The 17,799-nt window shown below is 33.8% G+C and overlaps 1 protein-coding gene across 8 annotated transcripts in view; it reads left to right on the plus strand.

Annotated features, from left to right (window-relative positions):
* The window catches only part of AP3B1 (adaptor related protein complex 3 subunit beta 1), a 155,358-nt gene that overhangs the window by 93,032 nt on the left and 44,527 nt on the right, over nt 1–17,799 (plus strand). For 4 of the 8 annotated variants that reach the window (XR_003957143.4, XM_030258591.4, XM_030258590.4 and 1 more), the window contains 3 exons: nt 4,676–4,729; nt 6,229–6,301; nt 7,220–7,326. Coding sequence is in view for 7 of the 8 variants with exons in the window: in XM_030258591.4 (XP_030114451.1) it covers nt 4,676–4,729; nt 6,229–6,301; nt 7,220–7,326 (234 nt within the window). In the remaining variant the exon portion in view is untranslated. The remainder of the gene's footprint in view (nt 1–4,675; nt 4,730–6,228; nt 6,302–7,219; nt 7,327–17,799) is intronic. The other 4 variants (XM_072922672.1, XM_030258594.4, XM_072922669.1 and 1 more) reach the window with 1 other exon arrangement.

Raw genomic sequence — 17,799 nt, forward strand, 5'->3', positions numbered from 1 at the left:
TGTATAAATGGCAGAATAGTCAAAATAGACATCCTTTGCAGCATTTCTGGCAATTTTTGAAGCTGGTGAATAGGTGTGTTTTGATCTAGTTAATAGATAAGGCCATTACTTGGTTAAGCTGTTGAGGTGTGTATTTATTTTAAATAAGGAGGTAAGACTCTCTGTTTCTCTAAATCTTGAGCTTATATTGTACACGATCTTTGTTTTTTAAATTTATAGGTCTGCCTAACAACTCTTGAGGTGTGACCTTAACTTTTAATTTGTTCCCTTCTTCAACCAAGTAGAACAAAAGATGAAGTGAGGCTGTATTACCTGAGAAGTGTAGATGTGTTTCCATGGTTTGATCATTGTTTCCTCCCCAAGTAACACATAGGGTAACACACCTGTGCCAAAGATTTTTTAGTTCTAGAGCAGGCAGACTGGATCTTGCAAAAAAAAATGGTAGCAAAAAAAATACAACTTAAATCCACGTAGTATAAACTTCTTTGATACTAGATGGGACATGAATTAATTGTAACAGTTTGCAGCTTCTCACATCATCACAGTATTTTTTCACCAGAAAGTAATACATACTCTGATGTGCTTCGTTCTGAGCAGGCACTGCAAAGCCATATTCAAACTATCTTTTCTCTGCTGCATTTTTCCATTTTTCTCAGGATATTGACACCTTATGGATAATTTCTTTCACTCTAATTCTCTAAACTGTTTGATTCTTTCACAGGATATATGAGTACTACTAGCGTAAAGAAGCTTTTTGTATTTTAAAACAGCAGAATGTGTGAATTCTAATACACTGAATATAAGACCTGGAATGTCCAAGAAGCTTGAGATTGAATTGTTGAAGTCAATGGAAAGTTGTCAATGCCTTGGATTTTAAGAGAAAGAACACTGCAGTAGTTCTGAAGTCTTACTTTATTAAGAAGCAGCTAAAAGGAAATGTATTAGGAGCAAGAAGTATTTTTAAACAAGTGACGGAAGAGTTGATGAGAATGGAGTCAAAGGATAGAAGGGAAAAATTGCAAAACTTTTAAGCATCACGAAAAACATTAAAACAAATAGCAATGTGTTTATATGCATGGCAGCAAGGAAAGTAGCAAGGAGATTATTGAAAAGCGTAGAGCTCACTGTGCAGAAGCTAAATTTTCCTTAAATTCTTTTCATTTAGAGTTAGCACTTTTAATATAAGGGCAACAAATTGTAAACAATGGTCATCTGTAAAGGGGCAGGGGCCAGTTAATTTAATGTCCTTGAGCAAGGAGGACTGTTTCAGTATGTGATATTAATCCCTGGAACCTTGAAGTTAGTTTCCACTTAAACCAGGTTTCCATGCCTGCATTCAATGTTTCTAGTACTTGTATATTTTTAGACATGTAATTAGATAAGGGGGTGGGGGAAAAGAAACTCAGGTATTTTTTATTAAAGGTGATTGCTGTACTAACTCGCTTAATAGGTTTTTTTGAGAGAAACCAGTTCTGAGCCCTGTAATGATAGATGAAGGTAACTGATGGTAACCTAGATAACATCTTCCAAGCTGAAAAGAAAAAAAACAATTTTAAACAAACTTTAAAGAAGATGATAGTTTAAATCTTGTATATAGACCCCTTATGTGTCAAGGTACATTTTTAAAGAAGGACACATATTTTTTTTTCTGCTCCCTTCCTGACTTATTATCAGACCACCCAGGAAACAGATGGTTTCTGCCAGGCTCTCAGAAATGCGTGCTTTATTCTGATAGTTTGTCATTAGTAAAGACACTGCTTATGTTATTCTGCTATAGTGTATTGTTAATTTGGGCAGTCCGTATGGGGAGATTATTCATTAGGATATTCTTTTCAGTAAAACTGAAAATATTTTCTGAAATACATAATAATAAAAGAAGTTGTGGTTAGTGAACTCTATTTTTATGGTTTCTCAGTTTGCCACATGTTATGAACTATGTTACATTGCAGATTTTTTGGGTAATATTTGCCATTCCTAACATTCATTTTGTTAGGAGTCATTTCCATGTTCTGCAAAATTTTCTTAATAAAAAAGGTTTTATTACATTCATACTGGAGCTTAATTTCTACATACATCCATGCATTTACTGGCATTAAAATACACTACAAAACATTCAGATTATTTTCCTGAATATGTTATCAATGGTTTAGTATTGTTTCTCCTGACATACCATTTTGGAAAAGCTGTTATGTTCACTGTAATTGAGCTGAAGTGGATAGAAAAGTCAGTCTCTTTTACTGCAGTCTTGTATATCATTTTGAAATATGGATAATTTGGGGTGTTCAGATACATACTATACTGTAAGGGTAAATACTGTAGAGCTAAAATGCAGATTTGAGGATGATGCATGTATAAATAGGTGTCTCTACAGTGGGATTTTAAAATCAGCTACTGTTGACCTCCTTCTACAAGTATAATACAGTCACTCAGCTGTTAAAAACCTGATCCACTATTTAAAAAATATACAAAAACAAATTGTCTATCTTTCTGCCTGATCTCCTTTCAAGTGCTAACACAATGGAAACAGTGGGTGATCTGTCAATGCATTTGGATTGTCAGTGATGGTTTTGTATAAATATTGGGAGGATAAGAAATAAAATTCGCACAGCAGAATATGATTTCATCTGCCTTTTCTCTGCAGCTCCATGGCTCATGCTGCGGTGTGAAATTCTCATTTTACACACTTTGCAGGCGGAGCACATGAATTATGCATTGAGCAAGAGAAATCTCCTGCTTCAAGTCCTATATGCATTTACCAGGTTCTATCTCTATTATCAAGATGAATTGCAAATGGAGAAATGTTTGATGGAATATACCTTAACTTCTTTGTTTAGTATTCTGCTTTTCCCATGGTAGGCTTTCTTGGTAGAATACTGTTTTGGTTATATTGTAGGCTTAGTTTTCAGAAAAAAAAGATGAAAAATTGTGTTACAGAGAAATGTCAGACACGTCAGAACCTTTTTATTGTCTAGGTTTCAAATGCAAAGCTTTTTTTACTCAATTTAAGTGTCTGCAGTCATTGGCTATTTATTGGTCATAGATAGCCAATCAATTTTCTTTTCTTGGAAAAAACAAATTTAAAATAATCATGTTTGTTATAGGCAGGACCCACATAAATACATTTCTTTGGTGTTTTCTGCAGAATTGCACACAATAATGTACATACCCATATGTAGAAATACATATAGGCATGAAAATATTTTTGTGGCTTTGACTATATATAGCACCCAAACAATACTACTACATATATACTATACATATATACTATGTACTACATATGTTAGTAGCCCAGTATTTTCTTAAGCTTGACCACATGATTGAAATTGGAAATAAGACATGATCACACTTAAACATTATCTTTATTTAATTAGCCCCTGATTTTACATTTCCCAGATGATAGGGTCAGATTTGTACATTTTTTGCTTTTTGTTTGGTGGAATTGTTTACTTGCTTGTTCTTTATAGTAAACTGATACAGTTAAATGCAGTCTTCTGGTAAAGTGTGCAGTGAAAGTTTTCCTTGCCATACATTGGTTCAATAATTTTTTTTATTTGTGCCTTATTTTAGGACCATTTTATTTTGTTTTCTCAAAGGATTTTTATACCCATTTTTCAACATTTTTTTATGTAGTAGATTCAAAGTAATATCAGTGCAAGAATGGATTTCACCTTATATCAAGCTTTGTGTACTTTTTGTGCTTGTGACAGAAAAAGCAAACTGAAGCATGCTATTGGTATTATTGGTAACTTATACTGTCCATCTTAGTTGTCTTCAGTAAACAGATCCAGTAAACAGTAAGGATTCTTCGGCAGTGACTCCTAATTTTTTAGAAACTTGTACTGAAATGTATAGAATTCTTATCTTTGTATGGCTCTTCTGTGAGTTGAGGGACTTTTTAGAGACTGTTAATTGGCTGTATAATAAAAGGAGATGGAGACATCCCATCTCTATGGAAATATTTAGCAAATATAAAGCTGTGCCTTAGAACTTTAACCATAGTTGAAGGTAGAACTGTATCTTATGGATAAGTGGGGACAGACAGCAAAAGAGTACAGAAATTGAGGATATTTTTAATATCCTCAATTTGTCTTTTGTTTAACTGAGTTCTCCTTTAGTCTGTTTTGGTTTCTGAAGAGTTTTCTAGCTCAGGAAAATTTGTGATACATAATTTATAGTAAAAGTGCTGGAAATAGCAGCTAAACCCAAGATTCAGGGCTAAATATTCACCAAATGATACTATAAGGTGGCTTGGAAATCATGAGAAGGATTGTCAGAAAATTGTGTCTTTGACATGAGTAATTCAAGTAGAACTTGTATCTTATGAAGGACACTATTTGTAATTATTTCACAGTTCTAAACAAAAATAGCTAAAACAAACTTAGTAACTTGTTAATAAAACTATCTCAGAAGAAAGGTATGATAGTTGTGAGCAGAATGAAGTTCAAGAACCTTGGTTCTGCAAGATTCCCTCACTAATTCTGGACAAAACATACAAGAAATTGTATAACTTCAGTGCCACTTTAAAGCTGTTTTGTAATATTTTCTTTGTCCAGAGGAGTTTTAGGTTTCAGATAAATCAGCAATAATAGAACACTCAAATACCATAGTGGTAAGGACCATCAAAATATGATGATGTTAAAATAATTTTTAAAATAGTGGCTTCTGTTCTTTTCAGTCCAACAAGATGATTCTTCTCCCAGAATACCTGAAGCATATCTATAGGGATCATGTAAGTGGCTACTGTCTGTTTGAGCCATGGTACTTATAGGAAGAACATGACAAGTGATGTCATCATGGCCAAGGTCAGACCTGCTAGTCATTAACATCAATGGCTTTGAATAGCAAGAACGTTGGCTAGTGTCTTTCATGTTCTTTGGAGGCAACCATAGAATTTCTTGCAAAATTGAAAAAATTAATTCATTTTTATCATTTGTTTGCAATTGCCTATCAAGCTGAGAGACCGGAGGAAAGGGAATGCACTTTGAGAAGACAGTGCATATTTTACTCTATGGTGCCGGTTAAAGGAAGTGGTTCTAGCTGCTGAGTTGACTCCAAGCTCTTCTAGAAATTTGTCCTGAGTGTCTGTGTGCTCAAGACGTGATGGCCTAGATGGACATAAAGAGATTTACTGATTCATTTAGGCCTGTTAATTTATTAGAAGGGGTAAAATAATTATATTTCTCTATGTATTTGGCTGTCATGTACTGTTTAAGAGGAAACAGATAAACTAGAAAGTGTGACTCTTGGAAAGACTACACTTAAATTACTTGCAGTAACTTGGGTAGTGAGCAAAGTCTTGAAGTCTAAAGGCAGTTAATATGTTTTCTTTAAAAATGGCAAAGCTTTCTGCTTGGTACGTGAGCCAGAGAAGATGAAGGTAGAAGAAATTCTTCAGCTGACACAAGTGAAAGATGCTTTAGAGTGGGTAGGAACAACATGGTGACAAAGCTCCTTGATACACAAGGCTCTGGGTACATCCAAAAATCAATGCTTTATACTAAACCACCCCCTTGGCAGTGTATACTGAGCTGCGACACACTGAATTCTTTCCTGAATCACCACAGAATAGACATGTTCTGTAGTTATGGCCAACACTTACTCTTAGGAGATTTATTTAGAACGTTTTTAATTATAAAAACAAATTTTGTTGAAATACTCTGTCAAGGTACTGGGATTATTACTTCCCTGGTCTTTATTTCTGGTACAGCCAATTCTTATTAGAGCTCACCTTGAGCTGAAAACTGAAACTTTTTTGGAGAGAGAAATCAGCTTCCTGTTGAGTAAATCCCAGTAGATAATTGGACAGAATTCCATGCTCCTAGATAAGTGCAAATAATGCCATATTTCTTATTGAATAGATTTTGACCTGGTTTTCATATGAAAACAGAAATGTTAATATACAAATCTTTTGTCTTAAAGAGATAGCTGCTTTTTTTTTTTAATAGTCTCAACAGAAGTATCTGATCTGTCACCAAATGTTTTCTTTAGCAACAATGATTAATATTAGATGAATACAGGGGCTACCGAAATTCAGTTGTGGAATTTAGGTTCAGTTTAACTATATAAACAAGTCTTTCTCGGTAGGTGAATTCTCTGGATGTGAAGCCCTGAAAATTGATACATTTTGCTTTATGAAGTAGTAAAATAAATGCACTTGCTTTATAAAAGTACTAAATGCTTTTCTTTTGCTGATATGATGAAAGATTAAATATTGATCTATTTTGACAGAAAGAAGAAAAACCAGCACAAGATAGAAAGACTCCAAAAACCCAAGACATGTTTCTCTTAGATTTAGATGATTGTAAGTATCTTGATTAAAGCCTCATTTTTCCAAAGGCATGATTCAATTCAGTTAATTCAATGAATTTAAATGTCTGAAACATTGATTCTGTTAATTTATTGTACCAGCTTCCTGACAAATAAATGCTTGGACTCTTAAATTATTTTTAAGCACAGTTATTACAAGATTTTGTTTTATAATTGAGAAATTGTTTCAAAATTTAGAATCTCCCATCATATAAAATATTTACTTTGAGAATTTGTATGTGTCTGGACTTGTTTTCTGTTAAAGTGGGCTTATTTTCTCAGGTAATAATGGATGTTACTTGTACAACACCTGCGCAATCTATGAGCCAGTTATGGTATTATATTAAGATGCTAAAAATCTAAAGAACGTGTGAAATTTCTGAAGAACAGTGTGAAATTGTACTCTTGGAAGGGTAAGATAGAGCTGGCACTGGTTTTTTGGCTATGCCTGTACCCTTCTTAAGTTTACTTCTATAGGTGCAGCACGTCAGAATTGCATTAACATGTACTTTTTATGTAGCCTTTAAATGAATAATTGCTACACAGTATATATCAAATAGAAGGAAAAAATAGAGGAAAAATGGGAAAGGAGGAGAAAATACTTTTAAAGTAAATCACATGGTCTGTTCATGTATAAGTTGTATTTGTATTTTCATTGCTTATTCTGAGTATTGGGGCTATATGTCTGAAAAAGTAATCTTGTATTTAAAGACAAGAATATAACATATTCTTCAAATATTCATCAATATGAATATGAATATCAATATATTCATCAACTTTCATCAAAAATATATACAAGAATATAACATTTAGATGAGGACATAAACCCTTTTGGTGCAATGAAAAAAATCGCTCTTTCCCAGTATCTTAAATTGTTTTTCAATTTAAGTATCTCTTGTCTTTTTGCTTCTAGTTTGTCCTGTAACAACTCCTGTGGCAGTTCCTACAGCAGCTGTTTTGTCCCCAAGTTTAGCAGCAGACCTAGAGGGATTAAGTCTGTCAAGTTCATCAGTCATTGATGTAAGTAACCTTTAAAAAGCGGGAGGGTGCATGTCAGTTTAAGCATTTTACATGTTTTGAGGCCATCATTAAGGTGTTTTCTTACAGTTGTTTCACCTATAAAAGTCTTACATGAAATTATGGTTTACATGCAAGTCTGGCAGCACTTTTCAATCTGTGATTGCATTCTGAAATGTGGTGAAAAGTATGAGTATTGCGATCTGAGAAGGATACCTTCAAGGATTTTTAACCTTCTCTTTAAATTGTATTTTTCTTTGCCTCAGAGAAACTTTAATTCATAAATTGAGTATCCGAACTACAGAGGTCTTTCAAATAATTGATTTGCTACACTATCAAAAATAAGCTACAAGAACATCACATACTTGATAGCAGTCAGTCTGTTTGTTTACTATACATGCTTCCCATTATGACATTTTCCTACTTGGAAGTAATTTTTCATAAATATATGAAACATAGCCCGTGGGTGCAAATAAAAAGGGTATAGATTTACAATCAGTGGTGTATGAGTATGTGTCATGATTCATTCTGTTAGTGCTTTGTAGTACTTTCCATTAGGGAGTCTCAAAACTCTAGGTATAATTAGGGTTAGCAAACTCATGGACGTAGAGGGTGTTCTTTATTGTGGGAAAGAATAGAAGTTTGTTCTCTTTCAGTTGAGTTTTCTTTAGTATTTTGTGTGTGTCCAATTTTCATTTGCAATTTAAATAGAAATTTCAGTGGTATAACATAGGGTATACATCCTTGTGAAAATGGATGGATGTGACCAGACAAAATACCAGAGAAACAGGCAATTTTTTAGCCTAGCCTTGTTTCTAATGAGGTTGGTTTCTAGAACACGCTGCAACCTAATTAGTCACTGGTAACCTATATTGTGCTGCTATAGGGAACAGCAGTTTGCAACGTCAAATACTTGTTAAGTAAATGAGTGCATGAGTGATTTGACTCAAGAAATAGAAGACCTTTGCTTATGATTCAGTTTCACATTTACAGGCTTCAAGATTTGGTGTTGAAATGGGAGACTTTCAGATAATTTATAGGATATTAGCCTTATCTAAGAAAATTGTCATGTAATGTAAATTTTAAGCAAGCCAGCAACAATCCATGGACATGCAGACACTGCAGTTGATGTGTAGTCAGTCAACTGATGCACAGTCTGAAGATGCCAGTAATTCTCTTCCATATTACTTTGTAGAGCAGTGTACAGTGTTAGGTGGCAAGTCTGTGTTTAACAGCAGCTGTGGTGTTATTCTTTGCACTCCTCTTTGCCATCCTTTATGGCTTTGACAGCTCAAAACAGAAGCTGTCATATTTGGGTTAGCTTAAGAATGACTCTGGTGTTTTTGCTTTACTTATAAACTATCACCTTTGAGGATAAATTAGAAATAGCAATCTGTAATGCCAGAGGCTTAGGTGCCCCTGCAATGGCAATGTCTTTATTCCTTTCATTGTCTACGATACATGCACATATATTCCACTCCCATATTCATGCTTGCTTTCCTCATGATTGCCACTGTTTATTTGCTAAACTACTTCTCCCCATTCTTCTGAAGACACCTACAAAGAAATAGAGCTGTTAGATAAACAGAAGTAGAAGGTGGAGGCTGAAGAGTAGAAGGAATTCCGTGTGATGACTGTGCAAACTGCCTCCTCAATTTAATGAGGTCTGGTAACCAGCAAAGAACCTGGAACATTTCCTCATTCTCTCTGCTCTGGAAAGAACCCAGATCATGTAAGATCTAATTGTTTCTCCCTGGATGGTGATTACATTTTGGTCTGTATTCAGTTTTCATATCTAAGCTCAGCTCTCATTGCCATTGATAGTTGCAGATGTATGTGAGGTCCTTTACTGAGTTTTCTGCGCCAGGGAGCAACAGAAATTAAATACTAGAGTTAAAACTCATTCTTTCAAATAATCTCCATATGGTCTAAAAAGTTTTATGTATGTGCAAGTAGTTAGATAACTAATCCCATGATGTTCAGCATCACCAGATAATCTTCTAAAAATAAAAATATAAAACTGGCTTTTAAGATTTTATGTGGGACTTTAGAAAACTTCAGTGGGAGAGAAAGTGCATATAACTGTAGGGCACATGCCAAAGTAACAGTGAGAAATTAATTTATTACTAAGTAATGGAAAGCATGGAGTAAAAATAGATAAGTATGGTATATGACCCTAATATCAAAGAAATGTATCTGCCACTTATCTTGGAATATGTTGAGCAGTCTATTATTCAAATCATTCAGTGCTGTAATTGGATACAGCTTTTAGAAAACTTTTAACTTCCAAATTCGTAGCTGCTGAGTGTCACAGGAAGTATAAATACAAGAATGGTTTTACAGTTATGGGAAAATCTACAAAACCAAAATATTCTTGAATAGAAACTGCACAATCTATTGCTTTGTCCTGTGGCTCATTTGTTTTTATCATCATGTTTACATACAGTAAATTTCCCCCTCATATAAACACATGCATGCATATTATAATTTGTTCCAGGAAAAACAAAATTCTCTTGTAATTAATGGATAACCTTCTTCCAACTGAATGCAAAATGTAGTAAATCTGTGTGCATTCTTCTGCCTTGGTACATGTGGTTCATCTTCAGATTTGAGTGAACCAGGTAACTGAGGTCACTGGAAGCTTCTGTGGGGATTCTCATGGTATGCAAGCAAGTGATGGCAAAACTAAGTGCTTGAGAAAACTGCAGTTTGATTGAGTTTCAGATGAATAATTTGCAGTTTTGAAAAATATGTGAAGATGCAGTTTGAATCAAAAACAGGCATTGAGACAAAACTGCAAGCTGTCAGTGTGAAGCAGTTATTGGAAAACACTGAAAATGGGTGTTGTCCCCAAAAGGGGTTGTTATAAAGTGAGAAAAGAGGAATTGTAAGCAAAAACTCATGACTGACCTAAGGACAGGGAAAATTATATTCCGTTACAATAATTAATGTTTTGAGCAGAAATGGTGAGAGAGAGGAGAGCTATAGTAATAGAAAGGAACCAAAGAGGGGAATGATCTGTTCCTACCTGTCACACAGGTGATGAGAAAAAAGAAAAAAAAAAACTTAACCACCTGTTCTTTTCTCATTAAGATTTTAGATGGTAAAAATATAAAAATGTATCTCCTAAATGTGGAGACCCTTGAGTACACTGCATATGATAATTAACTGGTAAAAATGACACATGCTTTTATGAATAAAATTAGTGAGAAGGAAATATTTCTTTGATAGCAAGAACCCTGTTACTGTTCAGAACAGCATTAGTACAAGGGAGAACTGACACATCTGTGTGAGCTCTGCTGGGAGAAGAAGTGGGATGAGGAAAAATGTATGTGGCTGTATGGTCTGAGTTAAGTAGTATTTAAGGAGAGAAAATTGTTTCCCTGCCTCTAATGGGATTGTTTGGGGAAAGGTCAGGGTGACTAGGAAAATGTCACAAAAAATGCGTGTACCAAATTGGGGAGAAAACTCTTGTTGTAATGGAAAAGTGCTTATAAAAATATTTGCTGCTGTAATTAAGATTTGCTATCAATTACTCTGCATATAGAATCAAGATATAGTTGTAGAAGTGGTACTGCTTTACTCACTAAGGTTTTATTCAGTATGTTCTGTGTTTTATCATGATAGTTGTTGCTACCAATGGAATGTTTTATTGTTCCCTACTACCTGGCCCTCCAGAGAAACTGTTTAGGAAGGGAGGAGTGCATCATCTGGTTTTCTGTTTCATATCTTCTAAAGAGCTTTTGAACAATCTACACTTTGAGAGCTTCTTTGGAGTGGTGAGGTATGAAGAAGAAATAATAGCTTTTGTCAAAAGTCAGGGTCAAGCTGCAGACCTGTCAAATCAGGTGATAGATACATTTAATTTTAAATTGAGTACAGACTTACAGAATTCCTTGAGAAATAGTAAATATTAACTCCCTCAATATTTAATTAAAGGTATTTTCAGACTAGGAGAACACCTTAAATGGCATTTATTTCTAAGTTGTTGACATAGTCTTTAGAGGGGAAGCCTTTCATATAATTTAGGTGTCTTTGTCCATTTAAACTGTTTGTAATTCCACTATAACAAGTCTTAAGATTGACTCTGAGGTATATTCTTTTCCTGTTTGAAGTACCTCTGCTTAGAAGCACTGGGTACACAAAGGCTGCAATAATGGGTTGAATAATGGCTATAATCTGCTATGCAGTTTGCAAGGAAGTTTATCATGAGGAGTTTCAAGAATTTTCAAAACCCTAATAGTAGAGAAATAGTAGAGAAATAAATAGTAGTTCTTCCAAATAGTTACTGGCATGCACTTAATGATTTTTTTTCAGAGCTTTACTAGCAGCAATTACTCTTTAACTATGTACATTTGTTATTCGTATAAGCTGTTTCTCTTTGCTGTTTCATCACAACATTTTTCCTATATGTTCAGGGTTTCCATTATACTTCTGAAGCCCATGTTTTAATATACAGATTGAAATTGGGAAGGTTTGTTGTGGGGAGGTGAAGGGAGGAAGTGTGCCACAGGACAGTCTACATATATCTTTTTCCTGGGAATGTTCATGACTTTGCTTAGTGTTGTTGACCACAACTGTACATTAGGCAGAGATATTTTTGCAGTTCTGGAGTTTTCAGCCTAATTTGTGAAGGTGGGTTGTGAAACAGTCTCTGTTGTGCCCTACAAGATTTGTAACTGGCATAAGGCATAATTGAAACCATGTTCTATGATGTATGTTAATAGGGTACCTAGGAAAGCTTGTATGTGTGAAGCAAATGAAAAGGCATCGTCTTAAATTTAGGAGTTATTTTTTAACTTTGTCTTAGTGCCACCCAAAATCAGCTATGTGGCTGATTAGGTGTGACTGATGCTTGTGCGAAGGCAATGTGGTCCAATGGATACAGAACTGGGTGTTACATATGGAAAATGAGTTGTATTTTTGGCTTACTACTTGCTGTGTGATCTGGAGGGAGTATCTTAATCTTTTAGTTTTCCATTTGAAAAATGAGGATAATGATGCTTACTCACCTTGGGAAAGCACTTGGAAATCTACAAATGAATGTAGCTGCTCATCAGCAGTTATTAACTATTGCCAAGCTAGAAGAAAAAGAAATTAAACAAAGACTCCCACTTAATTTTTTTTTTTGTTCCTATAAAATTGCTGTGTAGGCGGATGTTCTTAAATTGGTTACAGAGACTATGTGTAGCATCAGATATTTGAAAGCTATACTGTCCTTTCAGAAATTGTTTCCACATACTTCTAAAAATGTTAGCTTGAAAGAAAAAAATCACCTCCCTTGACACTACTTGTTTGTCATTTCACCTCTGTTCTTTACTTCTAAGTGCATTTACAATATAGTGATATTTAATAATGTTTAAGCTTTAAAAATACGCATCTCATGTTTATTAGATGCATTCGTTCTATAAAAAATTTGCACTTCAAAATCTCCAACTTGTTTTTTTCAAATATATACACTATAAACAAGATACTATTTATAATTATACAAATTTTTTAAGTATAATGTGTAAGTAGTTAGCAAGTTGTATATTAATGTAATTGTATTCTGAATAACCAGGTCCCTGATTAACTTGATTCATTGCTATATTGCTATTTTGCTGTTTTCTTATCTTTGAGTTACAAAGAATAACCCAGCATTCAAATGTTGTATTTAAAACTAAAAGTGCCAAAATAGCAAAATAAAGTGCAATTGCAATATTAAAGTCTTATTTATAAAATAAAAATTAAATTTTGGGGATATTGCAAAACAGAAGCTCAATTAAATAGGTTACTGTGAGGACCCCTTTGATCATTTTTTGCCTTCCATTAAAATTCAGTACTGTCCTTAACACTATTCCAAATTATTTTAATTTTTAAAAAATATAATTAGATGCTTAATATAATTAGATGGCAGAGTATAAAATTATGTTTCTTTTTCTTTCCAACAGGAAGAATACATATATTGTGCTCCTTAAAACAGGGCTGCTGTAAACAGGGTTGTTGCCAGGTGTTTAAAAACAAGCATGTGTGATGCATGATGATGATTCCATAAGTTATTCTTTAAGTGTGTATTGTGGTAATGTGTGTAAAACAGAGTGTGTCTGTATGTGTGATATGCTCTGTAACTCAGACAGAAGAGAGAGGTAACCTAAGCTGTATTTTTCTGTTATTTTGTCAATAAATGTAGCTCTTAAAAATTTCAACCACATCTTTCTAAGGTAACATTTACCTCCTCACATCTTTAGCATCTATCAGACATGACATGGGACATATTCATTGACCCTAAAAATTTTCATCAGTCTCATGCACTGGAAGGGGGCAGCCCCAGCCAGACAAGAGGCTCATTTCAATTTTAACGGCTGTAATTAAAGGTTAATTCACTGAGTCAGGATTAACGAGGAAAGTACAAATGATAGGCAAGCAGCTGCCTTTATAATACAGGATTAGAACAATGCAATTACAATAAGAATTAGAAAAAACCAACTTCCTGAAAAGGTTCTGTAATAAATGAACTGCATTTCTCTGTTCTTAATTGTAGTACTTTAACATGAAGACTCTCTGCAGCATAGTTTCTTTTGTTGTTGTTGTTGTTATAATAACAGTGGATCAACAGTGTGTCTAATAAGACAGTATGCCAACCACAGTGACAGCAACTGTTATACTGATAAATGTAATACTGTGCTCTACTGAAAACCTTCAGACTTACATTTATATTGCAGTTATATGTGCTGGACACATAGACGACTACTTTGAACATTGTCATTAGATTTATTTCTCTTATTCTTTTGCAATTGCTTATTTTAGACAATTTTTTAAATAATCTTAAAATATATTGAATTTTACAAAACACTGAAAAGTTTCCATTAGCATTATCCCTACTAGGATTTGTGAGAAATTCTAAACATCTGACAAATAATTCTAGTTTATAAATCAGTATATATCAGATGCACTCGGACTTTAACATCTTGATTAACTATGTGTATGCTGTCATTGCACTTATTGGTATAATTTAGAAGTTGGTGTAATTCATGGTTTCAGATAGTGCCTATACTTGTGCAGCACCAAGTATATACGTAGATAGCAAATGTGATAGCAAATGTAAAAATGCTTTGCAAAGTAAAGTTCTGATCACTTCTAGGAATTTGCTTTAAAATTCCTAACTTTTAAGTAAATATCTCAAATAGAGAAAGCTTTGTAATAAAGGAAAAACAAAGTAGTATTCTGAATCAAAACATTAAGCTACTCTCTCATTTCTTAAATTTGAAGCAGTGAATAATTGTGCCCAAATAAATTATCAATATCTCTCTATCAAAATAAATAGTCTTGAATTTCTCAGACACTCCTGTTCTAAATTGCTATTTTAAAGTCTGTTCACTTCTATTTTCCCTTCAGTTCAAAGATCCATCTTCTCTATGGGTATTTAACAACTTTTATGTTTACTGCTTATTTTAAACTTTACAAGTATATGCTACCATTTTTTCTTGGATATTCAAAAGATAATATTTTTAAAAGGCAGTCAGGACACTTTGAAAACTAAAGTTTCATGAAAGAACTATATATTTTTATCAGTCACCTTAGAGTGATGCTGAAATATGGTGAAATATACCTAGACATTGTTACTTTAGACCTAAAAATCTATCACTATTTTCTTGGAAATCGGTAGTAACATGGAAATACTTAAAAGTTATATATGGAAGTTATGTTTGTGTTATACAAAACTATAAGCACACCATTTTTTAATAATAAATGGTAATATTAATATGAGTTTACTTTATAAAAGTTACTTATGTATTTAACAGTAGTTGAAGAATGTTTTATATCTATGCAGTAGGTTGAGAGTATATTGTATAACAATGGTATTTACTTTATTTTATGTATTGTTTGGCTAAAAAAGCTGGCCAGCGTGCATTTCCAACAATATTTTGACATTAAAAGCTCCAAGAAAGCTCTTTTTGGTGAGGGCAGTTGATAACTTTTCATTCATAATTAGCTCATAGAGAACCGAGAGACATTTCAGGGAAATTGAACTGTCAGTGGGTAGAAACAAGCATTTGACCTCATCACATTGAGTGGGGCCCATCATAATTTGTTCATTTGGTGCCCATCAGCCCAGCCTCATCTCTCATACGGCACCTCGCTGACCTTCCCTCTCCAATTCCACTCAGTTCAGCTTTAATTATGACTCTGCAGACCCGAAGAAATATTGCAGCTTGCTCTCAAAAACCCTGAACTGCCACTCACCAAAAGATTGGTTTTTAACAGGTAATAAATGCCCAAAGGAAATGGTGCTCTGTCCCACACAGAGTAAAGCTGGAGTGGGGAGTGTGGTGTTGTTATTTTTTTGAGGTATTCCTGACTCTCGGTTGTCACTTTCCCAGTGAAAATTACATTTCATGCAGAGAGCAGAAGACCATTTCCAGCACTATAGGAATGGTTAGAGTTTGGCAATTTTAATCTTCTTTTTGAGACTAAAAGGAAGTTTTACTTGATCTGCTAACCCAGAATTGCATTAAAGTAGCCAAATATTATTTTAAACTGAAAATAATAATTAAAGAAAAAGTGGTTTGTGGGGGAGGGTTTTGTTTGTTTGGTATTGTTTTTAAATGATGGATACTAAAAAGCTCTAAAACTTAAGTCTGATACCTGGAAACAGATCTTCTTCTGTGATAGGAAATTAACTAAGATTCTTTTATCACCATTGGCAAAGCTTACTGTAAAAGTGATTATAATGTGAACAATTTAAATGTGTGACAATTGCAGAGAGGCAGTGGTTTGCCAGTTTACTGGCAAGTATTATTTAATAGTTTTGCTAGGTAACTATTAAGAAGGCACAAGATCTGTGTGAAGAAAATACAAATTGCTACTGATTTTAAATGCATAGTTCCATTTTAAAGAACGTTCCCACAAATTTCTGAGCAAATAAAAATATTCAAAACTACAGTACTAGAGCTGTATACTTGTGGTGAATGTTAAACTGTCAGCAGGATTTTCAGGTCATTTGACAAAAAGGATACAGGTGCTGTAGCTAGCAGTGAAGGTGACTGCTAGTTTCATCAATCACTTTGCCTTTCTTTAAGTTGATACATAATGGACCCCTTCAATCAGCTTCCTTGTTCTTTGTCACTTGTTTAGGAAGAAGAAAAAAGAGGGTAGAAGGGCTGGACTTTAAAGTCAAGGTTATAAAATGAATCGTTACTTATTTACACAGGATAAGGAGGATAAGTCAGAGTGAGAAGGGGCTCTTCATAAAATGTCGAGTTTGTCAATGGGTGATAATATGCAGTTTGAAGCTTCATGCAGACCTTGAACAGTGACAGTAGTTGTCAAAGCAGTGATTCTGAACCAGAATTTAAAATAAGACATTGTTTAGTAACAGAGACACAGCATGTGCCAGAAAACGTGCTAATCAGTGTTCACTTCATTTTCAGAGGGTCACCGTAAATGATGATCCAATGACAAAGTTTGTTTAACTGCAAAACCAGAATTATAATAGAAATAGAATATAAATTTATATATTACCTAGAATGCTGTCGATATATGTTTTATGTAACACACATTAAATATACTTAATAGTCAATTCAGCTTCTTTACAATTGTATGCCTAATACATTACTTTTCTGAGGTGTGCAGAAAGAATTATTTTTTTAACCTATGGATGCAATTGCTGTTCAGCAAGTTATAATATTTCAATTTTTTTCTCCATGTCATACATAAAATTGATAAACATAGAAAACTGAGTTTTCCAGTGTTAAGATTTCTTACATTCCATCTGCAGCGCAACATTGTGAGATTAGGATGAGTGTTTTGAGGATTATACATCAGAATAAGAAGGAAAATTTTGAGCTTTAGGTAGAAATTATTAAAAATACAACTTCTCATAGTCCCTACATTCAAAGACTCCTACCATTATGATATAAATTCTTTAGAAGCCTCCTTCCTTCATCTACAGCTATGAATTGTTTGTGGGTTTTTTTAATGACTGATTATAATTTTGGATTTTTGCAGAGAGGAATTACTCCAAAAGCCATAGGGGTCCTTTATAATTTTAAATTATTTCATTCAAATTCCACATATATCTATTTATTTATAGAGTCTATAAGTCTTGAAATTAAATTCTGCTTGTTAAATATAGATGGAAATAGAAATAAATGCTTTTAACTAACAAAATGTCTTGGTCACTGAAATTTAGAATTTTTTTTTTTTTTAGCTTTGCATACTTGAAAAAATAAATAACCAGGTTTTGGTTGATGCATGCAGCTGCAGCTGCACTTTTACTTGAAGAATCACCATGACATAGCGTGAAACACCTGGAATTAAATTATAATACTGAGATTTTTGTCCAAAAATGCTGCAAATAAAACTTTTTTTGAGAAAATAGGTATTTGATCATTGAAAGTAAAAGCTAAGCATGGGAGTAACTCAACTAGTGGAGAGATGTTATTGCTAATAAGCCATATCTTTCATGTTGTGCACTAGCAGTATGTTGCCTCATGA

The sequence above is a fragment of the Taeniopygia guttata genome, chromosome Z (assembly GCF_048771995.1).
Source record: "Taeniopygia guttata chromosome Z, bTaeGut7.mat, whole genome shotgun sequence".
Lineage (NCBI taxonomy): Eukaryota > Metazoa > Chordata > Aves > Passeriformes > Estrildidae > Taeniopygia > Taeniopygia guttata.